A 27973-nucleotide genomic window follows, 5' to 3' on the forward strand; every position below is an offset into this window, starting at 1 on the left:
TGTCATTCTTAAAGTATTCTTTATTAAGATCATTAAAAGTTGTAGAAACAACTTTATATTATAAAGGCACAGGGAGACAGTTTGATAAAATATTCAAATTAACAGTAACTTACAGTACAAAAGACAATTTTAATGCACATACAAACCCCAAATGTCTGATTCAAAAATATTTTACTGCGTCTATTAATGGGCAATGATTAAAAATATAAATTGCTGCCATATAATAAATATCTGATAGTGAACATCTTGATAGCAAAGTGAACAAAATATTTATTGCTTTTCACTTACATATTTTTCCCTGTAATTTTAAATTCCTAATTCTTTTACTATCTTCTCAACTTTTCCCAAAGATAAAATAAATTTCACATAATTTCATGGAGGGGAAATGGTAGTTATAAAAAACTACCTCAAGTAGCAATCACTGCTGGCAGTGTTTTCTCACTTTCTGTTCTGCAATTGCAATCACACTTCCAAAAAGAAAAGCAAATGTTTGCTAAACCATAGACAGACAACCTCTTTGTGACTGGTATTGTAAGGTTTATAATGAAAACTTATCAAATATAAAAGGTGTTCCCTTTTCAAAATGTGTATTTTATTTGAAGTTTTGAGTAAGAGGTGTTTGGCAATTTTAACTACTCCCCTCAAAAATCTTCCAAAGTTGCAAAAAAGTCAGTTTAGTAAAATTCCAAGCACTTAAATGCTTCATTGAGGGCCAGTTGATATATGCAATGCACTAATACGTAAAAATTAACATAATGCAACTATTTTATAATGGAGAGCTCTTATCTTTTCCTTCCAGTTTTTAAACTGGAATTAACTTTACTGACTTCATCCTCTTATTTTTATAGCAACCTAGTTTTAGATGGTACAAGTTGAATTTCTATCACAAGACAATAAAATAACATGAATGCATTATCCTAGTTAATGCTATTTCAACTTAAGAAATATCTACATTGAAGTATTTGATAATAATTGTAAAGTTACTTAACCATATGTCATATTCAGACAGTATGTAGCAGCTAGTAACGTGCCTGGCACTGAGTTGATGCTTAATAAATAGTTGCTGAATAAATGAAAAAGAAAAACGTGGCTTTGGTTGTGCATACTTTAATCACTTTCTGATTTAGAAAAAGATCAGTCTAGAGCTCACTACTGCACACTACATCAAATTTTGCTGTAAACAAAAGTAACAACTTCAAACAGAAAAATATTACCGGTTAGTGATAGTCAACTTACATACTGTAACATTTTTTAAAGAGCCCACACATTTCTATGCAAATAATTTGATGTTTTGATGTTTAACCATTAGGTAAAGAAGACCAAAGTGGGCTGACTGGCTAACTTGTCTGCTTTACTGTGATAATGATTAGTTCCTCAACAAATAAAAGGTTATGATGCCCAATTAAATTCACACAATGGCTACCATGTCACTTTTGCAAAACTACCTACTAGTAAAAGGTAGGATAACTTTAAATTACTTGAAAGCAGTAGTTCAACTTTCAACAGAAAGAATCATCAGGAAGATATGAATTTAATAATGACAGAGCTAGAAAACTGGAAGTAGGGTGGTAAGAATAAGTAGGTGATCAATTCTATTTTAAATTCTAAACATGAGACTAGGTGTAATATTTCTTTGGCATATGCATTACTATCTTGGACTAGTTAACACTTTTTAGATACTGGGTTGTATTTTTTTTCTGAGTCAAAATTAACATCGAGATACAGATTCTAGTATATTCTTCTTAAAGCCTTTAGTAAAAGATAAAATGACATTTTGCAACATATGCCAAACTTCATGTTTAGTGTATACTTGTAATTATTGGCATAGAGGAATATAACTGTTAAATAACCTGAAATGATACCATGCAATGGTGAAACTACAGAAGGTGGTGAAAAGAAGTATTTACATAATATAATATTTAGCTTTCTTTAAAAAAACACACACACACAGTAAACCTGGGAATCCTGCCCTAACAGTAAATACGTACCAAATAGCACTGAATGAGAACTAGTAAAAATTTAAATGAACACCTACAGTAACCTGAATTTTCAAAATTTAATTAAAAAAAAAAAAGGGAAAAAACCCTACACATCAGAAGGAAAAAGCGGCCTATAAAACAGGCCAATCTGACTTGACATTCAAAGTAAATGCAAGAGATTCACAAAATCATGATAGTAAATGCAAACTAAGTACCAAGTACCCTTTGATACACAAGTCAATGTACTATCAGACTCATTTCCAATAGCTTAACAATATTCATTAATCCACTCAAGCATTCTGGTGTAGTGGGGAGCAGCTGATGACAGCTCAAGCCTCCAAAGTATAAGAACATACTTATTTGCAGAAGCATCATGTGATTTTTGAAGTAATGTCTTATTTTGATGGATAACATTAAGTTCTATCAGTGCAAGTTTATCATCCTCTGAATGTAACACTTCCAAATTTCATTTTTTCAGATAGTTTTTTGGTGGTTTAGTTTTAGCCAGTGCTGTTTAAATGGAGGAAAAAAGAAAAGGTCACCATAGACTACCTCACGTTGTTACTTAATTGTGCTAGGTATTCACGCAGTTCTTTTGCAGCCTGGAATCTGCCATAGCGCTTCTTTGGGTTGGCACACTCATCCAGCAAGGCCTCGAGCCGGCCATCTTTGGCAATTTCACTTGGTGGATCATGAAGGAGTCCTCCAGAAGTGCCACGCCAGGTGGCATGTCTGGATAAGAGGTTCTGACAAACAGCATAGTAATTGTGGTCCACAGTGGCACGAGCACAAAGAATTTCTTTTGAAAATGATAAGCAAGCCTCCTTATCACAGTCATCAAACTTGCTTTCATACCATACATCCCAATTTTCAGGTTTATCTGTGAAAGGAGGAAGAGCAGAAATAGAAAAAAAATTTTTTAAATAGTTTTCATTGCTTCCAAAAATAGAATATTTCACTAATTAATAGTATTTGTTCTATACTTTCAGGTAAAAGTATATTATAACTTTAAACATTTAAATATATAAATTCATACAAACATTCACTGAGAGCCCACCAACGCTAGGCAGAAAGATTCAAAAAGGCCCCTACCACTTACAGGTTTAGTCTAGTGACTTTCCATCGTACACAGAAAGTGCCATAAAGAAAATGACACAATGTTACAGGAATAGTGAGGAATTAGCACTTATCCCTGGGGCTGTAGAAGGCTGCAAAAAGGAGAACATCTGATTTAGGTCTTAAAAGATGACAAATCTGAAAAGAAACTAGGAAAAATAGCACTCTAGGTTCAGGACACAGTATATGCAAAGGCATGGACTTAAGAGATTGGTCCATTTGGTTGACGAAGCAATAAGTTCACTGTGGCTACAGTGTGAGAAAGGTAGTTGGCAAGGAGATACAGGTGATGCTAGAGAAATAGGTCGTAACTTGTGTAATCATGACCATAATTTATTTCATGGAAAGATAACTCTGGCCTGAAGACTGGAAGGATTAAGACCATGACAGCAACTATAGAGGGCCCAGAATGAAAAGTTAGATTGGAGAAACATTTCAGGCAAAAATAAGTAAGTATATGGGTAAAGTTTAAGGTTCTAATTGGATGACAAGGTATGTACAATTGCATAATAGTGTCAATATTTTATATATAGACAACATAAATATAAAGGAGCTATAAAGGTATCAGGTGGGCACGTCACATGTGCAACTAGAACTAGACTTGAAACATGAGTTTGAGGTAAGAGGGATAATAGGCATATTGAGAACACATAAGCACACATGTACTTGAAGGAGCCAAGGCTTGAAAAACAAATAGCTAGCTGTATATGGAAGGAAGAGACATTTTTGGAAAAGGAAACTGCATATGGGAATGCCCAGAAGTGGGCCAACTCATTCAGGAAAACAAAAGACCATTGTAGCAGAAGCACTGAGGGCAATAGACAGCGGGGTATTAAAAATGAAACACTCGAAAAATACATACATACATAAGGCTGTATGGGCGGGGTGGGCTCACATCTGTAATCCCAGCACTTTGAGAGGCGAAGGTGAGAGGACTGCTTGAGCCCACAAGTTTGAGACCAGTCTGGGCAACTTAGCGGGATCCCACCTTTACAAAAAATTAAAAAATTTGTCAGGCATAGTAGTGTATGCCTGTAGTCTCAGCTACTTGGGAGGCTGAGGCAGGAGGATCACTTGAGCTAGGGAGGTCGAGGCTGCAGTGAGCCATGATCATGCCACTGCACTTCAGCCTGGGTGACAGAGACCCTGTCTCAAAAAAGAAAAAAAGGAATCAGAAGAGAGCCAAGTCACACAGATTACAGATTATGCCCTGGCAAGGCGTTTGGATTTTACTTCAAGAACAACGGGAAGTCATTAAAACCATTTAAGCAAAAGAGTAGTAAGATTAATGTTTTTTTAAGGTTACTATTCCAAAGAGGAAACAACTTCAAGAAGTTGACACTAGTCAAAATCACTTCACAAATTTGCCAATTAGGTGGTTGCTAATGGCAAGGCAGAGGTCTATGTCAGGTTTTAATGGACTAAGGAATGAACAGAGGCTGAGGAAGCAGAAAGGCAATAAATACTTTTAAATAAAACAGTGGACAAGCAAGGAGAAGCAGAAGAGAATCTTACATATACTTTTTATAGGGAGGCAAAAGAAACGTTGGATATTAAAAGAAGGAGGTGGGACACTGAAGAAGGTAACTGATGTAACAAGTTCTCAAAGAAGAATCTATCTGAAAAAGAAAGACCAATGTGTGTTGTTTTAATGAGGTTTAGACAATAAAGGACACTGAGGGAGTTGCCACAGCAAAATCTCAATTTCCCTGTGAAGAAATAAAATAAAGGTAATTTACTAGAAAGTGGAAAGAAAAGGGAGTGAATGAACAGACAGAGGCTTTTGCAAAATGGCTACTTAGAGGACCCATGAGACATCTGAAAAGAAATGAACACACTTAAAGTATCACTAGAGCAATGCTCACTGTATGAAATGTAAGAATACAGAAGCTATATGGTTGGATTCATCTAAGGTCAGGAATTAGTAATAATTATTCCAGGAATGTCTGCATAAAATGAATTATTAAAAAATATTTTTATAAACACTGAAATAATTTTTTAAGCTTAGGAAAATTGCACTCTATGAATATAATAAAAACCACCTGCTTGTGTACACTTCAAAAAAGAAAGCATAGTATACGCTGCTACAATATTCACAAATGTAGGAAGAGGTAAATAGAGAGTAGAATATTTCAGCAGGATGTTCACCTCCCATAGGAGGATCTACAGGGCAAGTCAATAAATAATCAGGAAGTAGTCTGGTAAGTATAAAATCTGAACAAGGGGGTGGGAAAATCAAGTATTTAATAGGATCATGCTAAGATCATGCAAAAAGTAAATGTCAACCTAATATATGGCTGTCACATAAACTTTTCCCCAGGTGCCACAAATTTTCAGCCTTTGTCAAAAGATATTTATATTACTTTTATCAGGAGGAAAGAAGGGATTAAAAAATATAAAACCCTCACCATGGAGCAACACCCTTTGGTTTTTCTAACTGAATTGGTTCTAGACCTACAGGCTTTGTCCCTGATGCTTCAAAACTTCTATGGCATTTAATTTTCAAAACACTTCAGACACTATCCATCTGTCCTGTGAAGAACTCAAAAATAAACCGAGAGCAAAGTTTTGGGTGAGATGTAATAATCAGAATGTCAAACCAAATTCACAGCTGCAGTTCCAGGAATCACCAAAATGGTTAAAAACAAAGTACAAACCATATTTCAAGAACCCATACGACCATTCTGTTTTTCACTTTCAGTACAGAATTCAACACATTACATGAATATTATATTCAACAGTTTATTATAAAATAGGTTTTACTTTACACAATTTCCCCCAACTGTAGGCTAATGTAAGTGCTCTATGTTTAAGGTAGGCGAGACTAAGCTATGATGCCCCATATGTTAGATGTATTTCAAACAACAATATTTTCAACGTAGACTGGGTTTATCAAGATGTTATCCCCTAGTAAGTCAAAGAGGATCTGTATTCGTTTATTGACAGTGCTTATATAAAGCAAAGAAAGATGTGTAAAGTTGCCATCTAAGGAGGAAATTCAAGGCTCATTTCATACAAGTATAAACATTATATTGACATAGGAAAAAATGAGTAGAAAAAAATCTAAAAACTATATACTTACTTTGTCTAATTAACCTTTTGTCAGCAACCAAAACATTTTCAGCATCCACAATGATTACCTTCCCATCTCTAGGACCAACTGCAAAATTGTCAAAGCTGACGTCCAGGAGGTAGAGTGCAAATTCAAAGTCATTGTTTGTAAGCTGTTCTGCTATTTCCATTAATTGCCAAGCGAGGTCAACTCGTTTCTCCCATGGCGCATTAAAGTAACTCCACAGTTCTTCTCCAACATAATTTACAGCCACCATTCTTCCACAAGCTCCAAGATACTTTGCAAATGGCCAACCTTCATCAGACGGAAAACTCTACAAAAGAATTATCTTAATATTACAAGAGATTCTGATGAATATATCCTAGGTCTATCCTCAGATCATTTCAGTAGAAATTGCTACTAGGAATGACTTTGGATGTTCTTACTACATTCGACAGTTTATTAGAGATTAAATTCATTTTTTCCTAATTCATACCAGTACCACGGACCTGAAAAATATTTAAATAGATAACTTTACACTAGAAAGCTAAAATAGGATGACAAGTCTTGCTTATCAAAATCTAAGACCCAAATTGATCAATATTTTGATTGATACTGTCTTTATTACCAAATCTGAAAGTATTTACGCTTTCCCTTATCTTCTTCACTTGTGTAAATGTAGTCAACCAATCCTTTTATTTAAACCGATAGCACTGCAGCCTATTAACCAGCAGTTATTTACCAGGCGTCAGGAACTGTGTGATGGTGGCAATTAAGGGTGAACCACACAGTCTCCATTTAGCCATGGGCTATTATTTTAGAAGAGCATGCAGACACCAAACAAATAATTATGAATACGAAAAGTGTTAGTTACTAAGCAGTGGTGCAGGTCCCAGGGGAGCATTTAGCAGGGGCCTTACCTAGTCAGGAAGCAGGTGGGGTGGAATTCAGGGAAAGATTCTTGAGAGGTGTCTCTTACCCTACATCCAAAGGTTTGGAAGGGACAAACTGATATCCTATTAATGCAACCTCCACTCTGAGCACATCTGGTCCAAGTTTATCTTGTTTCCCTTTCCCAGCCATATTTTCTGTTCTCCTTGGCCCAGCCTCAAAATTATTCTCATCTTAGCAAGGTTTTCTAATGGATTTTAAAACTACTGGGAGGATTATCATCCTAAATCAAAAGAAAAGTGTTCCATGACCACGAACACTCATTTTCACCTTAAGTAAAATAACAGGCTTTGTCTAAGGTACTTTCCACTGCTAAAATACATATTAGAAAATGAACATTGGAGAAAAAAAGGAATCAATAAATGTGTGTGTTCTGACTGATCCACCAACCAGCCGTTCCCCCATCTCTTCCCTCTTCTCGGGCCTCCCTGTTCCCTGAGACCCAACAATACTGAAAATAAGCCTATTAATCCTACTATGGTCTCTAAGTAAGCAAATGAAAAGAGTTGCAGGTCTCTCATTTGAAATCAAAAGCTAGAAACAATATGGTATAGTGAAGAAGGCACATCTAAAACTGAGATAGGCAGAAAGCTAGGCTTCTTAACCCAAACAGCCAAGCTGTGAATGCAAGGGAAATATTATCAAAAGAAATCAGAAGTGCTACGCCAGTGAACACACAAATGTTAAGAAAGCGAAACAGCCTTATTGCTAATAGGGAGAACGTTTTAGTGATCTCGGTAAAAGATCAAATCAGTCATAACATTCCCTTAAGCCAATACCTAATCCAGAACAAGAACCCAACTCTCCTCAATTCTATGAAGGCTCAGAGTTCAGAAGAAAAGTCTAAAGGTAGCAGAGGTTGGTTAATGCAGTTTAAGGAACAAATTCATCACCATAATATAAAAGTGCAAAGAGAAGCAGCAAGTGCTGATATAGAAACCACAGCAAGTTATCCAGAAGATCTAGCTAAGATAACTGATGAAAGTGACTAATCAACAGATTTTCAATGTAGATCAAACAGCCTTCTATTGGAAGAAAATGCTTCCTAGGACTTTCACAAATAGATCTAAGAAGTCAATGCCCGGCTTCAAAGCTTCAAAGCAAAGGCAGACTCTCTTGTTGGGGGTTAATGCAGCTGGTGACTTTAAGTTGAAAACAATAATTGTTTACCATTCCAAAAATCCCAGAATCCTTAAGAATGATGCTAAATTGATTTGCCTTCACTCTATATATGTGAAGAAAGCCTGCATGACAGCACAATGGTTTACAGCATCCTTTACTAAATATTTTAAGCCCACCATTGAGATCTACTGCTCAGAAAAAAGATTCCTTTTGAAACATTATTGCTCACTGACAATGCACCTAGCTACTCAAAAGCTCTGATGGGGGTGTGCAAGGAGATTCATGTTATTTTCACGCCTGCTAACAACATCCATTCTGCAGCCCACAGATCAAGGAATAATTTCAACTTTCATGTCTTATGATTTAAGAAATAATATTTTGTAAGGCTATCACTGCCATACATAGTAATTCCTCTAATGGATCTTGGAAGAGTAAATTGAAAATCTTCTGAAAATAGTTTGCCAATCTAGATGCTATGAAGTGTATCTGTGGATTCATGGGAGGAGGTCAAAATACCAACATTAACAGAGTTTGGAAGTAGTTGATTCCAAATCCTATGGATAACTTTGAGGGGTTCAAGACTGTAGTAGAGGCAGTAACTACAGATAGAGTGAAAAGAGCAAGAGAACCACAATTAGAAGTGGAGTCTGAAGATGTGGACACTAAATTACTGAAATCTCACGATCAAACTTGAAAAGAAGAGGAGTTGATTCTTATGGGTGAGCAAAGAAAGTGGTTTCTTGAGATGGAATCTACTCCCGGTGAAGATGCTGTGAATATTAGTGAAATGACAACAAAGGCCTTATAATATGACATAAACCTAGTTGACAAACAGCAGTAGAGTTTGAGAGTACTGACTCCAATTTTGAAATTCTACAGTGGGTAAAATGCTATGAAAAACATGGCAAGCTACAGAAAAATCCTTCCTGAAAGGAAGGGTCGACTGATGCAACAAACTACATTTGTCATTTTATTTTAAGAAATAACTGTCATAGCCACCCTGATCAGTCAGCAGCCATCAACATTGAGGCAAGACCCTCCACCAGCAAACAGACTACAACTCACTGAAGATTTGGCTCAGATGATCATTAACATTCTTTAGCCAAAAAAAAAAGTATTTTAACTAAAGTATCTATATATTTTTTAGACATAATGCTTACATACTTAGTAGACTACAGTATAATGTAAACAGAACTTTTATATGCACTGGGAAACCAAGAAATTCACATGACTCACTTTATCATGATGTTTGCTTTATTGAGGTGGTCTGGAACTAAACTCTTAATATCTCCAAGGCATGCCTGTATCAATACTCTATTGCTAGAAACTGAACAATCTACATACACTTAGTGACCCCAAAGTCAGGCTCCTATTCTTGTATCTCTTAGGAAAACAGGCAATATTAATTTTGCCCTGAGCTTTATAAAATTGTCACAACTCAATATCCTTGCATTAAAATTTTATCAACTTTAAAACAAAAAACAAATCGAGAATTATACTTTATCCATAATTACCAATTTCAATTGCTCCCTTTCAACTATAACAACGCACAATATCTGTACTTGTTCTTTGTGTATATAACGTTTTTCTCTTAAATTTTAATATTGTAGCTTTGTGATGAAATCCTAATTATGTAAATGAAAAACTTAGATATATATGAATCATTAATTATAGTAATTTAGTTGATTCCATTTTAGTTAGGAGGTCATACGTACTGGTTCTTTAGAAGTTAGAGGTAAACACATACCTAATTTTGTGCCTTGCCTGAGAATTTTAAAATTTATTTTGGGAATTAGAAAGAGATTACTTGTGTCCAATTAGAAAAAGAGATTACTTGTGTCCAATGTGCAATACAAAAACTGTTGAAGAACCAAACAGCATTCTCAGCTATTCCCCCAACTTAAAACACCTCCATGACCTTGAAATTTTTGTTAGACAATTACAAAAGATTTAACTATTTCCCAGAAACATTCATGTATAAAGACCCTGACATAAAAACGAAAGCACTAAAATAAGAAATATGTAAGATTACATAGTTTTGTCATGCAAAAAATAAAACAAAAAACTCCTCCATACACTACTGGTATATTATTAACATGCCATATTGTAGAACAGATACAAACATATCTTTGTGAAAATAAAATGGTCTTTGACAACAGGAGAAATGAGGAACAAGACCAACATCTGCACATGTACAAATGATTCCTTGTTTTTGGAACCTTTCCAACTGACAAACGGCAGTCAAAACTACACTTCATTACCCAAGTTCCCCATAGAAGAGGGCAACATATATGAGTAAATGTCACACTGAACAACTTTATATTCATAGAGTGCTTTCTGACAATGTTAACTGAAATTCTGTTATTCCTCATTTTAAGAAGAGCACTATAGTTCTTTCATATAGTTTGCTACCTAATCTTTCAGAAGAACTTTAATAAATGAATTCACACCATTTGCTCAGATGATAAGAATTTTTCATTGTCTAATCAAAAGTCAGATTTCATTACTGATAATACAATTCTATGGAACACACTGTAGTCCAAAGAAAATCCTCAAGGAAAGCCAAAATATTTGTAATTTGCGATTAATGCAATTCGGGCTTAGAATCAAATTACCATGGTCAAGCAGAGTTTGAGAGACAAAATTTATATACGTTAGAACTTGGATTTGTTAAACGTGTCAAGCAGTAAGAAAATAACTTATTCCTGATTACCAAACTCCCACAGTGCATAAAACACATTAGGTAGGACAGCAAGTTTACTGCTAAGGTCTACATTTTTCTATTTAAAACAAAATTTTAAAATCAGATATTTCAGATTGTCTAGCACAAGTATATAGTTTAAACTAATAAAATGTGATTTTAATAAATTATTTACAACTGAACAAAATGTACAAATACTTTTCAAATGAAAAAAGGAACATTTAAATTTAGAATGATATCAATCCTAACTCTGGATTGGAGGCACGTCACTTAATTTTGCTAGGCTTTTAATCAGGATTGTATATATGACATAAAGTGAAAAACATAGAATTTTTTAAAGTAAATATTAGTTAAAGGTTGTACAAAGGCCCAAAACAATTATATATTTACTTTTCTATAACTGTATTTTTTTAAAAAATTAAGTTGATAATAACTAAAGAAGATGTCTTTAGAAAAGCAGCATGGTTAACTGCTAAGAGCTGAAAAAATATTAAATGCTTTCACTTTTAATTTTTAAAGCAAAATTTGTTTTGAATTTGAAGTGTAATATAAATCATGTCTAGGCATCTTTTTAAAATTTGGTTACAAAACCACAACCTACTTCTTGGATAGCATACAACTCAAATAATACTAATAACAATATTGTACATACTGACAGTATCTGAAAGCCAAGATTTCAGAAACAAAACCACTAACGTCGCCTTAAGAGAAGGTGATATGTAATGTACGTAATCAATATTAAAGACTGGAAAATTTGGATACTTTATACTCTTTATAGGAATACAATATTTCATAAAATTTCTATATTTAATGGCCAATATAGTATATAAGTAGAAAAATGAATCTTAAATTACAGTGCTAGATTGTGAAGTCTCTTCCACCCTTACATCTCACTAGCTATAACGATGGCAAAGCAGTAACTTTTCTGAGCTTTGGTTTTTTCCTCTGTAAAACTGGAATATTTGTATCACCATATTCATCAGGGCAATCTAAGGATCAAAGAAAAAAAGATATGAAAAGTACGTTGCACATTCAACACTATTCAGTAAGGAATTGTTTACCGAAGTATTTACACTTTTATCATTATAAAGTTCTGGGATACATGTGCAGAACGTGCAGGTTTGTTATATAGGTAGACACGTGCCATGGTGGTTTGCTGCATCCATCAACTTGTAATCTATATTAGGTATTTCTCCTAATGCTATCCCCCTCCCCCAGCCCCGCACCCCCTGACAGGCCCTGATGGGTGATGTTCCCCTCTCCGTGTCCATGTGTTCTCATTGTTCAACTCCCACTTGTAAGTCAGAACATGCGGTGTTTGGTTTTCTGTTCCTGTGTTAGTTTGCTGAGAATGATGGTTTCCAGCTTCATCTCTGTCCCTGCAAAGGATATGAACACATTCTTTTCATGACTGCATAGTATTCTATGGTGTATATGTGCCACATTTTCTTTATCCAGTCTATCACTGATGGGCATTGATTGGGTTGGTTCCAAGTCTTTGTAAGGCATGTCCACCCACGCCCAGTTAATTTTTGTATTTTTAGTGAGACAGGGTTTCACCAGTTTGGCCAGGATGGTCTCAATCTCTTGACCTCATGATCCGCCCGCCTCAGCCTTCCACAAAGTGCTGGGATTACAGGCATGAGCCACCATGCCCAGCCATAAATGTCTTCTTTTGAGAAGGGTCTGTTCATATCCTTCACCCACTTTTTGATGGGGTTGTTTTATTCTTGTAAAACTTGTTTTTCCTTGTAGATTCTGGATATTAACCCTTTGTCAGATGGATAGATTACAAAAATTTTCTCCCACTCTGTAGGCTGCCTGTTCACTCTGATGATAGTTTCTTTTGCTGTGCAGAAGCTCTTTAGTTTAATTCGATCCCATTTGTCAATTTTGGCATTTGTTGCCATTGCTTTTGGTGTTTTAGTCATGAAATCTTTGACCATGCCTATGTCCTGAATGGTATTACCTAGGTTTTCTTCTAGGGTTTTTAGGGTTTTAGGTCTTATGTTTAAGTCTTTAATCCATCTTGAGTTAATTTTTTTATAAGATGTAAGGAAGGGGTGCAGTTTCAGTTTTCTGCATATGGCTAGCCAGTTTTCCCAACACCATCGATTAAATAGGGAATCCTTTACCCATTACTTATTTTTGTCAGGTTTGTCAAAGATCAGATGGTTGCAGATGTGTGGCATTATTTCTGAGGCTTCTGTTCTGTTTCATTGGTCGATATATCTGTTTTGGTACCAGTACCATGCTGTTTTAGTTACTGTAGCCTTATAGTACAGTTTGAAGTCAGTCAGCATGATGCATCCAGCTTTGTTCTTTTTACTTAGCATTATCTTGGCTGTACGGGCTCTTTTTTGGTTCCACATGAAATTTAAAGTAGTTTTTTCTAATTCTGTGAAAAAAGTCAAAGGTAGCTTGATGGGGATAGCACTGAATCTATAAATTACTTTGAGCAGTATGGCCATTTTCATGATATTGATTTTTCCTATCCACAAGCATGGAATGTTTTTCCATTTGTTTGTATCCTCTCTGATTTCCTTGACCAGTGGGTTTGTTACTTCTCCTTGAGGAGGTCCTTCACATACCTTGCAAGTTGTACTCTTAGGTATTTTATTCTCCTTGTAGTAATTGTGAATGGGAGTTCACTCATGATTTGGCTATTATTGGTGTATAGGAATGCCTGTGATTTTTGCACATTGATTTTGATTTTGTATCCTGAGACTTTGCTGAAGTTGATTATCAGCTTAAGGAGATTCTGGTTTGAGACGATGGGGTTTTCTAAATATACAATCATGTCACCTGCAAACACAGACAATCTGACTTCCTTTATTCCTATTTGAATACCCTTTATTTCTTTCTCTTGCCTGATCACCCTAGCCAGAACTTCCAATACTATGTTGAATAGAATGGTGAGAGAGGGCATCCTTGTCGTGTGCCAGTTTTCAAAGGGAATGCTTCCAGTTTTTGCCCATTCGGTATAATATTGACTGTGGGTTTGTCATAAATAGCTCTTATTATTTTGAGATACCTTCCATCAATACCAAGTTTATCGAGAGTTTTTAGCATGAAGGGGTGTTGAATTTTATCAAACGCCTTTTCTTCATCTATTGAGATAATCATGTGATTTTTGTTATTGGCTCTGTTTATGTGATGGATTACATTTATTGATTTGCATATGTTGAACTAGCCTTGCATCACAGGGATGAAGCCCACTTGATCATGGTGGATAAGCTTTTTGATGTGCTGCTGGATTCAGTTTGCCTGTATTTTATTGAGGACTTTCACATTGTTGTTCATCAGGAATACTGGCCCAGGAATATTGGCCCGAAATTTTCTTGTTTTGTTGTGTTTCTGCCAGGTTTTGATATCAGGATGATACTGGCCTCATAAAACAGGGAGGAGTCCCTCTTTTCCTATTGTTTGGAATGGTTTTAGAAGAAGTGGTACCAAGTCCTCTTTGTACTTCTGGTAGAATTCGGCTGTGAATCCATCTGGTCCTGGGCTTTTTTTGGTTGGTAGGCTATTAACCACGCCTCAATTTCAGAACTTGTTATTGGTCTATTCAGGGATTCAGCTTCTTCCTGATTTCATCTTGGGAGAGTATACGTGTCCAAGTATTTATCCATTTCTTCTAGACTTTCTAGTTTATTTGCGTAGAGATTAGTATTCTCTGATGGTAGTTTGTATTTCTAGTGGTCTATTTTTTTTGAATATTTTCAAAAAACCAGCTCCTGGATTCATCGATTTTTTGAAGGGTTTTTCATGTCTCTATCTCCTTCAGTTCTGCTCTGCTTTTAGTGATTTCGTGTCTTCTGCTAGCTTTTGAATTTGTTTGTTGTTGCTTCTCCAGTTCTTTTAATTGCAATGTTACGAAGTCGATTTTACACCTTTCTCGTTTTCTCTGTGGGCCTTTAATGCTATAAATTTCCCTCTAAACATCGCTTTAGCTGTGTCCCAGAGATTCTGGTATGTTGTATCTTTGTTCTCACTGGTTTCAAATAACTTATTTACTTCTGTCTTAATTTCATTATTTAACCAGCAGTCATTCTGGAGCAGGTTTTTCAGTTTCCACGTAGTTGTGTGGCTTTGAGTGAATTTCTTAATCCCGAATTCTAATTTGATTGCACTGCAGTCTGAGAGACTGTTTGTTAAGATTTTCATTCTTTTGCATTTGCAGAGGAGTGTTTTACTTCCAATTCTGTGGTCAACTTTAGAATAAGTGCAATACAGTGCTGAGAAGAATGTGTATTCTGTTGATTTGGTGTGGAGAGTTCTGTAGATGTGCATTAGGTCTGCTTGGTCCAGAGCTGAGTTCAAGTCCTGAATATCCTTGCTAATTTTCTGGTCGTTTATCTGTCTAATATTGACAGTGGGGTGTTAAAGTCTCCCACTATTATTGTGTGGGAGTCTAAGTCTCTTTGTAGGTCTCTAAAAACTTACTTTATGAATCTGGGTGTTCCTGGTATTAGGTGCAAGTATATATAGTTAGCTCTTCTTATTGCATTGATCCCTTTACCATTATGAAATGCCCTTCTTTGTCTTTTATGATCTTTGTTGGTTAAAAGTCTGTTTTATCAGAGACTAGGATTGCAACCCCTGCTTTTTTTGTTTTGTTTTGTTTTTTTGGCTTTCCATTTGCTTGGTAAATGTTTCTCCATCCCTTTATTTCGGGCCTGTGTGTGTCTTTGCATGTGAGATGGGTCTCCTGAATACAGCACACTGGTGGGTTCTAACTCTATCCCATTTGCCAGTCTGTGTCTTTTAATTGGGGCATTTACACAATGTACATATAAGATTAATATTGTTATGTGTGAATTTGATCCTATCATTATGATGCTAGCTAGTTATTTTGCCCGTTAATTGATGCTGTTTCTTCACAGTGTCAATTATCTTTACAATTTGGTATGTTCTTGCAATGGCTCATACTGGTATTTCCTTTCCATATTTAGTGCTTCCTTCAGGAGCTCTTGTAAGGCAGGCCTGGTGGTGACAAAATCTCTCAGCATTTGCTTGTCTGGAAAGGATTTTATTTCTCCTTAGCTTATGAAGCTTACTTTGGCTGGATATGAAATTCTGGGTTGAAAATTCTTTTCTTTAAGAATGTGGAATATTGGCCCCCACTCTCCTCTGGCTTATAGGCTTTCTGCAGAGAGATTCTGCTGTTAGTCTGACGGGCTTCCCTTCGTAGGTAATCCGACCTTTCCCTATTTAAAATTTTTTAATAACAATTCCAGACATTCATCAAGAGATATGCTTATTTTCACGCACCTACTAAACACCTACTAAAACAGCATCTACAAATAATGAACCCCTTTCCAAAGACAGTGAAGAATCACTAAATTAGAGAAACATCTTTACTGAGCTCTAGTAATTTCTAATTCATAATGAAATATATAGACTAGTCACTAAACCTTTAAAACCACTGATGTTATAAGAAATGTAGAGAGCATCCACAAGCACTAAAAATGCAAGAAATTTAAAAACTGGAAACATGTACACACATAAACACAGTATTTTAACTGGCTTTTTATTTATTACTGATAAGCACAAAACAAATTCCAAATGCTGAAATAACCTATAATCTACCAAGATCAAAATCAAATATTTTATGTGATCAATAAAATAAATGTAAAATCAAAGAAATTTAGAGTTTAACAGTACCTCAATTGTAAACCCCGTTCAATCTTATTAGCACAGTGTTAAATGCTTTACCTAAAGTCACACAGGTAGTAAGAAGCAAATTTAGGCCAAGCTATAATTACCTTTGCAAGAGTCAAAATGGATTCAAAAGATAGATTAATACAACCCCCCTCAAGCCAATATCCTTCTGTTGAAGTTAAACTTTATTAGTTTGGGGTGGCTTTTTTGGGTTTTTTTGTTTCTGCTTTTGTTTTTGTTTATTTACCATCTGTTTAAGAATTTTTCAGATTTTATAAAGGTAACAGGTTATATATTACATAGCAGCATTCCAGAAGCCATTATGCTGGAAAAATAATGTAAGATTGATTATTTACCCTAAGTGATCTCCACCTAGGCTGAGACCTAAAGGATGAGTTGAATATTAAGCAGACTGGAGATGGGGCAGTTTAGGCACATGAAAATCTTCTCAGAAATGAATAAAAGACCAAAGCAGCTGCAGTGAATGAAATGCATGGAGAAATGACTTGAGGTAATGGAATCTGGAGAGTGAAGCAAGGACCAGATCATGTTGGGACTTACAGAATCAAACAGAAATCTTCAACACAGGCTTTACAGCGTGGTCTATATGTATGTCATGCAAAAACAAACACATGTCAAAATCTTAATGTTCAAGATTATCTTACACACTGAAATCAAACAGTATGCTGTGTATATTTATTCTAAAAAAACAAGTCTTTAAAATATCACAATAATACCCTTTGATCAATATTCATCATCCTGCCAGGTTAATAAGGCCATTTCATTCTATCATGCTATAACACAGTCATGAAAAAGGTGGACATGGAATATATGAGTAAAGATACATAAACGAACACATTTTGGTTTCATTTACTTACAAACAATAAATGACATGAGACTAATAGATTAAAATAAAGTCTACTTAAAAGTGCTTGCATTCTTTTTTCTCCTACATGACCAAAAATATTGTATACTAAATTTAAAAGATCAAAATTCCTTTTACACAATATAAAATATTTTATAATACTTCATTACCTCATAAGATTCCATTAAAAGGAACATAGCTTTGCAGTTGGCCTTAAGAGAGAAAATAAATACAGACCAAGAGATGTGTTACCATGCAAGACTGATTTTTGTTAAAGTTGAACGTTCTTAGTATAAACAAACTAACTTCAAAGAAACTATTAATAAAACATACAATCTAAAATGTGAATATCGATTTTCTACATAACTGGCATTTCTACAAAAAAATTAAAAAGTTTAAGCTTGAAAACACTCTTACAAAGTATTGTCATTAAAAGGATAGAAAATGCTTAAAGGAGCCAGGCACCGTGGCTCATGCCTGTAATCCCAGCACTTTGGGAGGCCGAAGAGGGCAGATCACCTGAGGTCAGGTGTTCAAGACCAGTCTGGCCAACACAGTGAAACCCGTCTCTACTAAAAATACAAAAATTAGCCAGGCGTGGTGGTGTGCACCTGTAATCCCAGCTACTGAGGAGGCTGAGGCAGGAATTGCTTGAACCCAGGAGGTAGAGGTTACAGTGAACTGAGACCATGCTACTGCACTCCGGCCTGGGTGACAGAGAGAGATACCGTCAAAAGACAGAGAGACAGAAAAGAAAGAAAGAACTAACTTAAGTTTTAAAATTATTTTTTAAAGCCCAAATTTGAATGAAATCCCATTGTAGGAACACACATGTTGTAACAGCTGTTCATAAAGATTAGTCAACTGTACTGGTGACAGACTAATGTGTTCACAGTTTGGTGAACTGTCTGGAGGGGGAGATATAGTAAAATTACTGGGATGATTTAATGGTTACTGAATTTTTGCTAAAATTTCTCTAAGATCTTAGCTTCTTAATTTATACTGCTAAATAGCAGCCAAAATCCATGGCAAATACTGTAGAAGCTTAACAATTTCAAGATTTTAAAGTCCTAGCATATGTCCCATTTATTTCATGAAATAATTTTCTGAATGCCATTTTCCACCCACCTCAAATTCCAACAATATTAAGCAATGCCTTGAAAATAGTAAAGTTGTGTTATTTTACTGAATATCATGTCCAACAGCTGTATCTAAAATTGGAAACTGATGTCAAAACACATTTTTAAAAAACTAAATTTAACAGAAATACATTATCTTTAAGAATCAATTGCTTAAGAAATGCTGCCCCTACCAAAAAAAAAAAAAAAAAATCACTTGTTCACAAGTTTTAAATATGCGTAAGTTTACTAGTCTCAACTGACCCTTACTGTGTCCCAAGGGTGTACAGATCAGTTCCTGGCACTATTAACCAATTCCACATAATTACTGTCAAATCTTTTCACTTCAGAGTTAAACCCCAAAAAAAGCGTTAGAAAGAAAAAATACAAAGAAGACACTGAAGCATCATACTTCAGATTACAAATATTTTAAGATTCTGTCTGAGTCGAAGTTCCAGACTTAACCTGTTTTTTTGTACTACCATTTACAAACATACTAAATAGAATTATTAAACTATAATAATGATTTACAGAAGAAAAAAAGAAACTATTTGCTTTGTATTTCTTAATCCTTATCTAAACCCTCTTTCCTACCATATTCATTCTATTCAGTATACTTCATATGAGACAAATCCCTAACCCCCTTTTAAACTACTATTCTTAAAAAATTATAGCCTGAATAGGTACATATGATGTATGTGTATGTAAGGACGGTGACATTTCAATGTCTGCAATGAGAAAAGTAGGATTTTTACATTTCTAAGACAGACATCAGCATAATGTACTAAAGAACTTTTAACTATTATAGCTGACTAAAAATGGAATAAGCTGATTTTCAAAGACATAATACACTGTAAAAAGCTTTACAGCTGAAAACATTTAACAGATATTACTTGAATAATCCTTTCTCCTTTAATCTTTAAAACAATCCTGTTAAGTAAGTATTAACAACCCCATTTTACTGATGCAAAAAACTTAGAATCTGAAACATTAAGTGACTTGCTCAATACCATCCAACAACTTTGTGGTAATACAGAATGTGAACTGGATGCTCTATCAATACTGTCTCCTCCACCCTTCCTCCCACTCTCCACCTCCATCTATTGGCAAAAATCTCTGAAACTTTCCCTGGTACCATTCCTATCAATATACAATGAGATGTCCCTCCTTGAGTCATATGACAGTGTATATATACACCTTTTGTACAGGGCTTATTACATTACATGGATTGTGTATTAATTAGTCACTTGTGTACCTACCTCCTACATAGTAAGCTACTTGTTTCCTAGGGCCATTTTTCCATCTTTTCAATCCAAATGCCTTGTCACAGATTGTAAAATGAACACACAAATTCAGTTCTTTTGATTATAAATTCAAAGAGTTCCCAAGAATTTCACAGACAACTTATCACCTATACTAACCTCACCTTACACTAATAATTTTCAGTCATTTTACAACTATTTACTAAAGTTCATCAAGTGTATTAGAAAAATGCAAGATTTAAATTATAAGGCCATGATTTAACATATAAGTAATGAGTGAAAGTGAAGAAAGAAAAAGTCAGCATTCTGTGAAGAGTCAGCAGCAATGACAGAAAAATAGGAAGTAAGCCAGAGACCACAAACCAGAAAAACAGAATAAAACCCAGTTTGACAATCCCCTGGGAAGCTGGACACCCCTGTCCAGAAGACCTATAAAAACAAGCTTTCTATTTCCCAACATGTGTGAAGAATATGTGCTAACCTATGCAATGGAAATATAAAGAATAGCTCAAAGACTAGACAAAAGTATATAAAGGACAAAATTCAGAATGGTCAAAAGATATGGATACGTCCAGAAACTAGACCAGGATGCCAAATGACTTTGCTCCACTGATTCGGAAGTGATGCTTTCTTAAGGGTGATTATCCGTTTCTAGGGTCTTTCTAAAATAAAAGTCCCCACCCCCTTTTTGGACTTGAGGTACACAGAATTGTTTTATTATTTTTGTTTGATTATCCTGAATGGCAATCAAAAGTGTACTGTCAATGGACTCTCAGATGAAAAGCCACAAAAAGTCCAAAAACTTACAAAATTTACTAGATTAAAAACTGCTCTACCAGGAACCATCTCCAACGTATTTTGAAGCCGAAATCTAGGAAGACAGTAACTAAAGAAACAGCTAGTGAAGGAGAAGTAGGTGGTTCCTTAAGCTGTTGTTTGAAAAGAAACTCTTGAGACAAAATCTGGAACATCCTTTTGCACACTACTGCCTCACAAGATCCTTGGCTACCCTTAACTCCACATATTTCCCCTTAAAGGAAGGTTTTGGTTTTGGTTTTGTTTTAATCTGATTTCATGTGTGTAGGGGGTAAGAAAAAAGGCTTGAAAGAGAGCATCCAACTCCCAATCCCCTTTCAGAAGAGCTTAATTAAACCCACTCGTTAAAGTCAAGTTCAAAAGAAAACAACAACAACAAAAAACTCAAATTTCTCAAGTCAAGAGTTTGGAAGCCCCAGAATGTTGGGGCTGAAAGGAGCTAATCCAATAGTTTCATTCTATAAAGAGGGGAGTGAGTCCAATAGTAAAAATCTATCAACTTTTCTAAAGTACCAGTAGCTAAATAATCTTCTATTTGTTTACTTCAAAAACTCTATTTTTACCAGTGAACTTAAAAAAATATGCTGTTCCCTATATAAATTACTTTTAAGGGGAAAAAAAAATTGGAAGTTTTCTACAAAAAAAAAGTAAAAATGGACAAAAATCAGTATAAAGTATGGTTGATATTCAAAATCACTGTTATTTTTAAGGTGATCCATACTCCACATAAGCTTCAAAACAGCTGATCAAATGCACCAGGCAGTTAAAGTTACCTTGAGTTTATTCAATATCTAACATTTATGGAATGCTTACAATTTGTCAGATACTACGTGAAGTGCTTTGCATGTATTACAGCATTTACAAGAACAGAAAAACAAGCTTAAAAGCCATAGCTTAATGATAGTCACATACTATAAAAATAAAGTAAATCCTACTAAAATCATGATTCAGAAAATGTAAGGCAAATGAAGTTCCACAAATAGTAAAACTCCCAGCTCTTCCTCCTAAACAAAGAACTTTCTCCATTTCCTACAAACAAGACCATCTTCACTACATCCAGGTTATAAAGTCAGAGATTCTGTCTGAACTTCAAGAAATCCAGACAGCATTTCTCTGTCTCTTTCTGTAAGTTCAATAGGTGAAATACAAATGCTGATAGAAAAGTTATCAACAATAACTTGTCGTCTTGCCAATTACTTCAACTCAATTTTTGAATACTCCAAGATTCCCATTTACACAATATAAAAATCAATATAGTTCCTCTCCTCCATTTTTCTCCATAGTCTTACAGTATACTTGACACTAACATACACCTCTTAGTAAAGTAAGGTATTAAAAAAAAAAGAGGGTATTAGAGCAGAAGATAAAGGTACTACCAGCATTCTCTTGTTGCTTGATGTTTATAAACATTTTTTTTGAAGATAATAATTCTATGAGTAAACTGTTGCAAACTAGTGAAACTATCCAACAATAGGAAGAAAGCCATATTCTCAAGCCATTTCATATGCGGAAATTTATATTACAAATCTATACAGCCTTACATAGATAAGGTACGTGTGTACACATCTTACAGACACTTAATATCTTTCACCTCTCCTTTCAAGGCATAATAATAGCAACTTCAAATTTTACTGTTTTTTTCAAATCAGAAGAGGTGAGTTTAATGAATTAAATTCATAAGTATTTTTCAGTTCTTTCTTAACCACCTTATCAAAAGAAATTTTTACATGCTTATACTGAAGCATTCTTACTATACTGGAAGTTTTGTTAAGAATACTTTGATGAAGTCAGTTCGAAGACTTTTTTCCCCCTGAAGTTGTTAATTTTTGGACAATGTTAGAAAAATCTAGTTTGTCACCAGCTGTTCAAAAATTCGACAAGTAGCTCCCTCTCCTGGAGGAAAAAAATGAGTTCCTCTTCAAGCTGTAAAACATTTGTACTCTTAAAAAAATTTTTTTTTAATACATGAAGCAATAAACAGCCAAATCTGAGTTTTTCTATAAGTATCAATTAATATCCCAATATTACTGTAAACATCTTTAAGCAGTTTTATAGAAATCTGTATGAATACTAAAAATGTAGTTTCCTAGATAACAAAGGTAATGAACATCATGATTTGACTTACTGTACAGCAACCTTTGTACTTGTTCACAGAATGTTGAGATACCTTCCATTTTGGTGGTTTTATACAATCATCAGTCCTCAAGTATATTGTTCAGACTTGTAAATTCACTAGCTTTTACCAAAGATCAAGTGATTCTACAAAGAAAGCAGCAGCTCTGCGAAGACTCTTACTTAAAAATATCTTCTTCCTCTACTTGCTTGTTAATCCAGTTTTAAAAAGATAACATGCCTATATGACTGGCTGGTACTAAAGACCCCTAAATTATACCACACCGTCCGTATAATTAGCTATAATTATAATACATATATTAGTATTAGTACTATTCTTGGGAACTGGGTTGTGTAAATTTAAAATGTAATTTACAAATCTCACACTCTAAAATGTGTAGACATGTTTCATCACATACTAAAAACAAATTCTTATCCTATGGCCCATCTATTTACCCACTCAGAGCAATTGTGCCATTATGTGTCATATATAAGAAAATAATTGTGCATTTTCAAAAAAGGCTATTTCATCACTAAAGATGAGAAGAGATAAAGAGTTAAGTTTGAGGGAAAAGTTAAACAGAAAACAAGATACAAGCACACTATCTCAACTACAAAGTAAACTGAGAATGCCATGATAAGTTCAAACTTAAAAAAATATGTCTGCACAAAGCACAAATTTACCTTAGCGTAAAATCAGATGCCAAAGTTTCTCAAATTCAATGCTATGACTACACTTACAAAAACTGGCTACACAATGCTCTTAAAATATCAATTCTACTATTAGTTGTTACTAGTACACCACTATTCAAAATTACCTAATAAAAAAATCTTTCAGTAGGGACGCCAGCATTTTAAGTACAGTAAATGTATATTACACTAAGATAGCTCTTTGCTAAATTTTTGGGTCTCAGAGAATTTGTCCGGGTATCTACTTCAGCAAATTGCTAACACAATCTCCATGAACCAACCTTGTTAATATAAACAAGGCTTTTTTTCTTTTTTTAAAGATAGCTTAACGAGAAACTTCAGTTCAAGTGTATGTACATCATAGATACAGGCTAAACCTTTAGAGACTGACTAGTTTGGGAACTACTGAATAAAGAAAATTTCACGGAAAGTTTAACCAGTTTTATGCATCCATTCAGTTAGGAGATACAGCAGTATTTAAAATACACTCTGACTTTAAAATTAACACAATACACATAGCCTCTGATGTCCTGAAATTTACTAAGACCCACACTCAAGTTTCATTTGAGGCAAAATATTTGTTTTACATTATTTGGCTGAACTAATCAAACGAAGCTGGTTTCTTTTGGCTAAAATGGACAGTGTGGAGCTTGAGAAAAGAAAGTAATATAAATAAATCTGCACTTTCATATTAATGTATTTTAGATTAAAAAAACAAAAACAAAAACAAAAAAAAACACCCTGTACAAACCCTCCAGCCCTCAGTGACATTCTTAGCAACCCAGAAAGAATGTGAAGTATACCAAAATTACTTGTGAACTTTAAATCATTTTTTTCTCTTGTCATGGAAAGGAGCACGATAACTTTTCCTGAAGACAGCAAGAGAAACCACAACCCCACAGCTGTAATCACTGTTCAAGGACACCGCACTGAAGCCGGGTGGGAATGTGCAGAAACAAGTAAATACTCCGAAAGTAAACAGTGTTTCTGTTTTTTGTTCTCTTTTTGATGTCACCAGTAAAAAGATTCCATCCTATTCCCCTAAAAGACACATTACTTTTCAGAATAAAGTCAGACGAAAGCAAATAACGCAATTGGCGAAAGGCAAGAATCTCTTTCCCTGATACTCGTTCTGGCCTAATATTTCATCTCCCTTCAACTAGATTACCAGATGAATAGGGCAGGTCACAGGATCAGGATGAAAATGTCCTCCTGGCCTTAAGCCCTCCCAGCCCCAAGTCCGACGCTGCCTTACTTTTCCTGTTTCTCTGATTCTAATCCCACCCAAAGCTCGGCTCACGGATTAACCCCACCCCGGCCACTATCCCATTCTCCGACTTCATCCTCCCCAACTTGTCCCCGAATTAGCTGTCCAAATGACTGCCAGGTAAATGAGGGAAAACAAAGACTCTGAGACCGAAGTTAGGCCAGCCACCAGCGCCAGAAAAGAAGTGCGAACGCGGTGTAAAACACTTCAGAAGAACTAAGAAAGGGTTCAAGGGCTCGTGAACAGTCTGCGCCGCGGACCTGCAAGCCCCGGCAGATAAAAGCAGAAAGGCAGGGAAGCGAGCGGAAGGAAACTCGCGGTAGAGACATTTTGGGGAGCGTTAAGAGACGCACTCCCTCTGGCGTTGAGGGATCCGCAGTCAAATCCGAAATGCGCCCGAATCTAGGTGACAAGAGGATACTCTCCATCAGCCGGGTCGCCCTCGGCCTCCCTACACAGCCCCGGGGCTCCCCCGGAGCCGCCCCTTCCCAAGCCTGCAGCCTGGCCCAGCCGGGCCGAGTCCGAACTGGCGGCGAGCGCGGGCGGAGCCACTTCTCCCGACTCCAGTTCCCACGCGCGGCCCCTCCCAGGAGCCCCCCGCCCTGGCTCCGCGCCTACCTGTAGCACCAGCGGCTCGGGGTTGAAGGCCAGGGTCAGCAGCAGCTGCATACGCTCCGAGTCCTTCAGGTTGCGGAGCAGGAAGCTGCCCGAGTCCTTGGTCTCCGCGTAGCGGCGCACCAGGCGGTCGAGAAGGCGCTGCGAGGGGCAGTGCACCAGGTCCGACCAGCCCTCCACCGCCTCGGGCGTGAGCAGACGCACGTCGCCGTTGAGGCGCGCGAACTCGGTCCGGGGCATGGCTTGCAGCAGGTCGCAGCGGGGCCGGCCGGTGGCCCGCTTGCAGATGCTCTGGTCGAGCTGCGCCAGCTCGCGCTGCGAGCCGAGGCGCTTGAGCACCACTCGGCGGCGGCCGCCCTCGCGGGGCTCGCCGTACTGCGCGAAGTACACGTTCTTCACGTTGAGGAAGTCCAGCAGGCGCAAGCGGCCCCACGCCTCGAACACCACCTGCCCGTTGAGGAAGCGGCGGCACCAGCTCGTGCCGAAGCACGCCGGGCACTTATTGAGCTGCAGGAAGCGCCGGTCGGTCAGCTCGTTGCGCTGCCAAGAGGCGAGCAGCGACGGCGAGTGCAACACCATCAGCACCAACAGGCTGCCCAGCGCCGCCAGCTTCAGGGAGCGGGACAGGCGGCCCAGCTTCGGGGGCACTAGGCGCCACATACCGCCCGCCCGCCTGCAACGGGAGGGCGAGGGCACCCCCGGGGCGCCCCCGCCGCGCCAAGACCCGGCGAGCTACCGGCAGGAACCCCGGGCGAGAGAAGGAGCGAGCGCGGGGGCTGGGGTGGAGGGCGGAGTAGGTGTGTGAGAGAGGAAGACGGGGAGCGGGAAGACGCGGGCCTGAGCGGGCTGCGACTTCTCCTAGTCAGTAGTCTCCACAACTCTCGAGCTCCCTCCTCCTAGCTCCCCGCCCTCCGACTCCGGCGGCGCCTCCTCCACGCCAGCCAAGTTATAGAGGAGCGGCAGGGGGAGGGAGCGCGGGGGCCCGACGGCCGCGCGCCCGTGCCCGCGCGCACGCGCACTGCCGGCTTGGCACGAGAGCTGCGGCGGCAGCCAGCCACGACGAGTGGGGTCTGCGAGGAAAGGAGGGACTCACGGAAGGGGAAGACGAGCTGGGATGTCTCACATCCACAAGCGGGAACGCACGTCCCAGAGCCGCACACCCTCGTTTGTGCGCGTCGGCTCTCCTGAGACTGAAAAGGGGGGCCCGGGGGCGGGGCCAGAGGGGCGGAGCTACCGCTTTGCGCGCCGCCCGGAAAGCGTAAGCGCGGGCTCGCCGGAGCGGCTGTGGGGGCGGTTCAGTGAGGGCGAAGCTCGGGCTCTTGAAGTCTGGGCCTGAACTCGCGGTTTCTGGTTTCAGAAAGACTCTTAGATACAGTCATCTTTTCTGATTATTGTGGTTTACTGGTGCCTGCCTTTTACCATTGTGGAAACGGCCCTTTAAGGGAGGAGGGAATAAGAATGAACTGAGGAAGTCTATTGCAGTTCTTTTCCTCGGAACGGCGCGCGAGGCGGAGGCAGAGCTGGCGCGATTGCCCGCCCCGCCTTATATGGGTTGCTTGCGCGCCTGGGGGCGGGGCGAGGCCGGGTAGGGTCCGGCCTGGCTTGTGTTCCCCCCAGCTCGTGCGCCTCACGGTAGGGGGTGGGGACTGCGGGGACACGGTGGGAAAGGCGCGAGTGGTGGCTGGCTGGTTGGAGCTTCATCTTTGGGGTTGTATGTGTGAAAGCATTCAAAATTTTCCTGAGTGGGCACAGAAAAAAGTTCTCAAGCCAACGTCCTAAAGGGAAAATAGGATGAAGGGGTACCGACGCGGCCTGGTGTCGCCAGGACGTCTGCCTCAAGTGCCACGAAGAAGCCGGAAAGAGCTTGACAGGCTTGCCTCTGCTCCCCGCCGGCTGCCACAGCCAGGCCCTGGAGCCCTGCGATTCCTCTCCGCGAGGCAGATTTCCAGGCGCCGCCTCTGAGGGTCCCTGAGGAGTGGGCCGCGAAGCGTTGCCCTGGCGGTAGCCCTGGGGACCCGGGGCTGCTTGGCGTTCCACACGGTTACATTGACTCAGTCACCCCAGACTGTGAAAGTAAGGTGCAGATGCCGCACGAAAGCACTGTATTTAGGGATAAGTTTTAGGGGACCCAGACTGTTTAGGGTAGCGCCAGCAGATTACATTATTATCATGCTTTTCACTTTTAGTGCTAGAATAGTTAAAATGAGAAGTGATTTTTAGTCTGAGGGATAGGTGGTTCCTGATACGTTATTAAAACATCTGAGTCTTAACTGAGTTAATTTTAGGGATTGAACAGTGCTTTTAGAAGACCATGGTCACTGGCATGTATAGATCAACTCTTTACAGCAGGTTAATAAGAAACATCTATACCAATGCTTTCAGTATTGTTTGATTGTAACAGGTATTTGTTACAAAAAAAAATTCTTAGAAGAACTCAGATTTTGGAAAAAAAACTTTGAGAAATTTAATAAATTCAAAACACCTGATTTTGTAACGATTTGCATTGAATACAGACAAATTGAAATAATCTTCAAAGCTTTGTAGAAATTGACTTACTGTACTTAAGTTTGGCTGCTTCTACCTAGTGCCTTATGCTACCTTTGGTGAGAATTTTATTTAACTTGCTTTCAAATATTCCCAAAC

General features: G+C 37.8%; 1 protein-coding gene across 1 annotated transcript; it reads right to left on the bottom strand.

Annotated features, from left to right (window-relative positions):
• On the bottom strand, positions 1-26527 carry DIPK2A (divergent protein kinase domain 2A). Its single transcript, XM_033212401.1, has 3 exons — positions 25334-26527; positions 6178-6481; positions 1-2859 (listed from the first exon to the last, which is right to left on the bottom strand). The coding sequence occupies exons 1-3, from the start codon at positions 25988-25990 to the stop codon at positions 2528-2530; spliced, it is 1293 nt and encodes a 430-aa protein (XP_033068292.1). The 5' UTR covers positions 25991-26527; the 3' UTR covers positions 1-2527.
• Between the last annotated feature and the right edge of the window lie 1446 nt (positions 26528-27973).

This window comes from Trachypithecus francoisi, unplaced genomic scaffold, assembly GCF_009764315.1.
Source record: "Trachypithecus francoisi isolate TF-2019V2 unplaced genomic scaffold, Tfra_2.0 Lachesis_group0, whole genome shotgun sequence".
Lineage (NCBI taxonomy): Eukaryota > Metazoa > Chordata > Mammalia > Primates > Cercopithecidae > Trachypithecus > Trachypithecus francoisi.

Bases quoted from the DNA above. Each gene is read 5' to 3' on its own strand.
- DIPK2A (XM_033212401.1), bottom strand. From the start codon at position 25,990: ATGTGGCGCCTAGTGCCCCCGAAGCTGGGCCGCCTGTCCCGCTCCCTG. The intron at 6,482-25,333 runs GTAGGCGCGGAG...ATTCTTTTGTAG, and splicing joins CCGAGCCGCTGGTGCTACAG to AGTTTTCCGTCTGATGAAGG. The intron at 2,860-6,177 runs GTAAGTATATAG...CTCCTTTCACAG, and splicing joins CAAAAGGTTAATTAGACAAA to ATAAACCTGAAAATTGGGAT.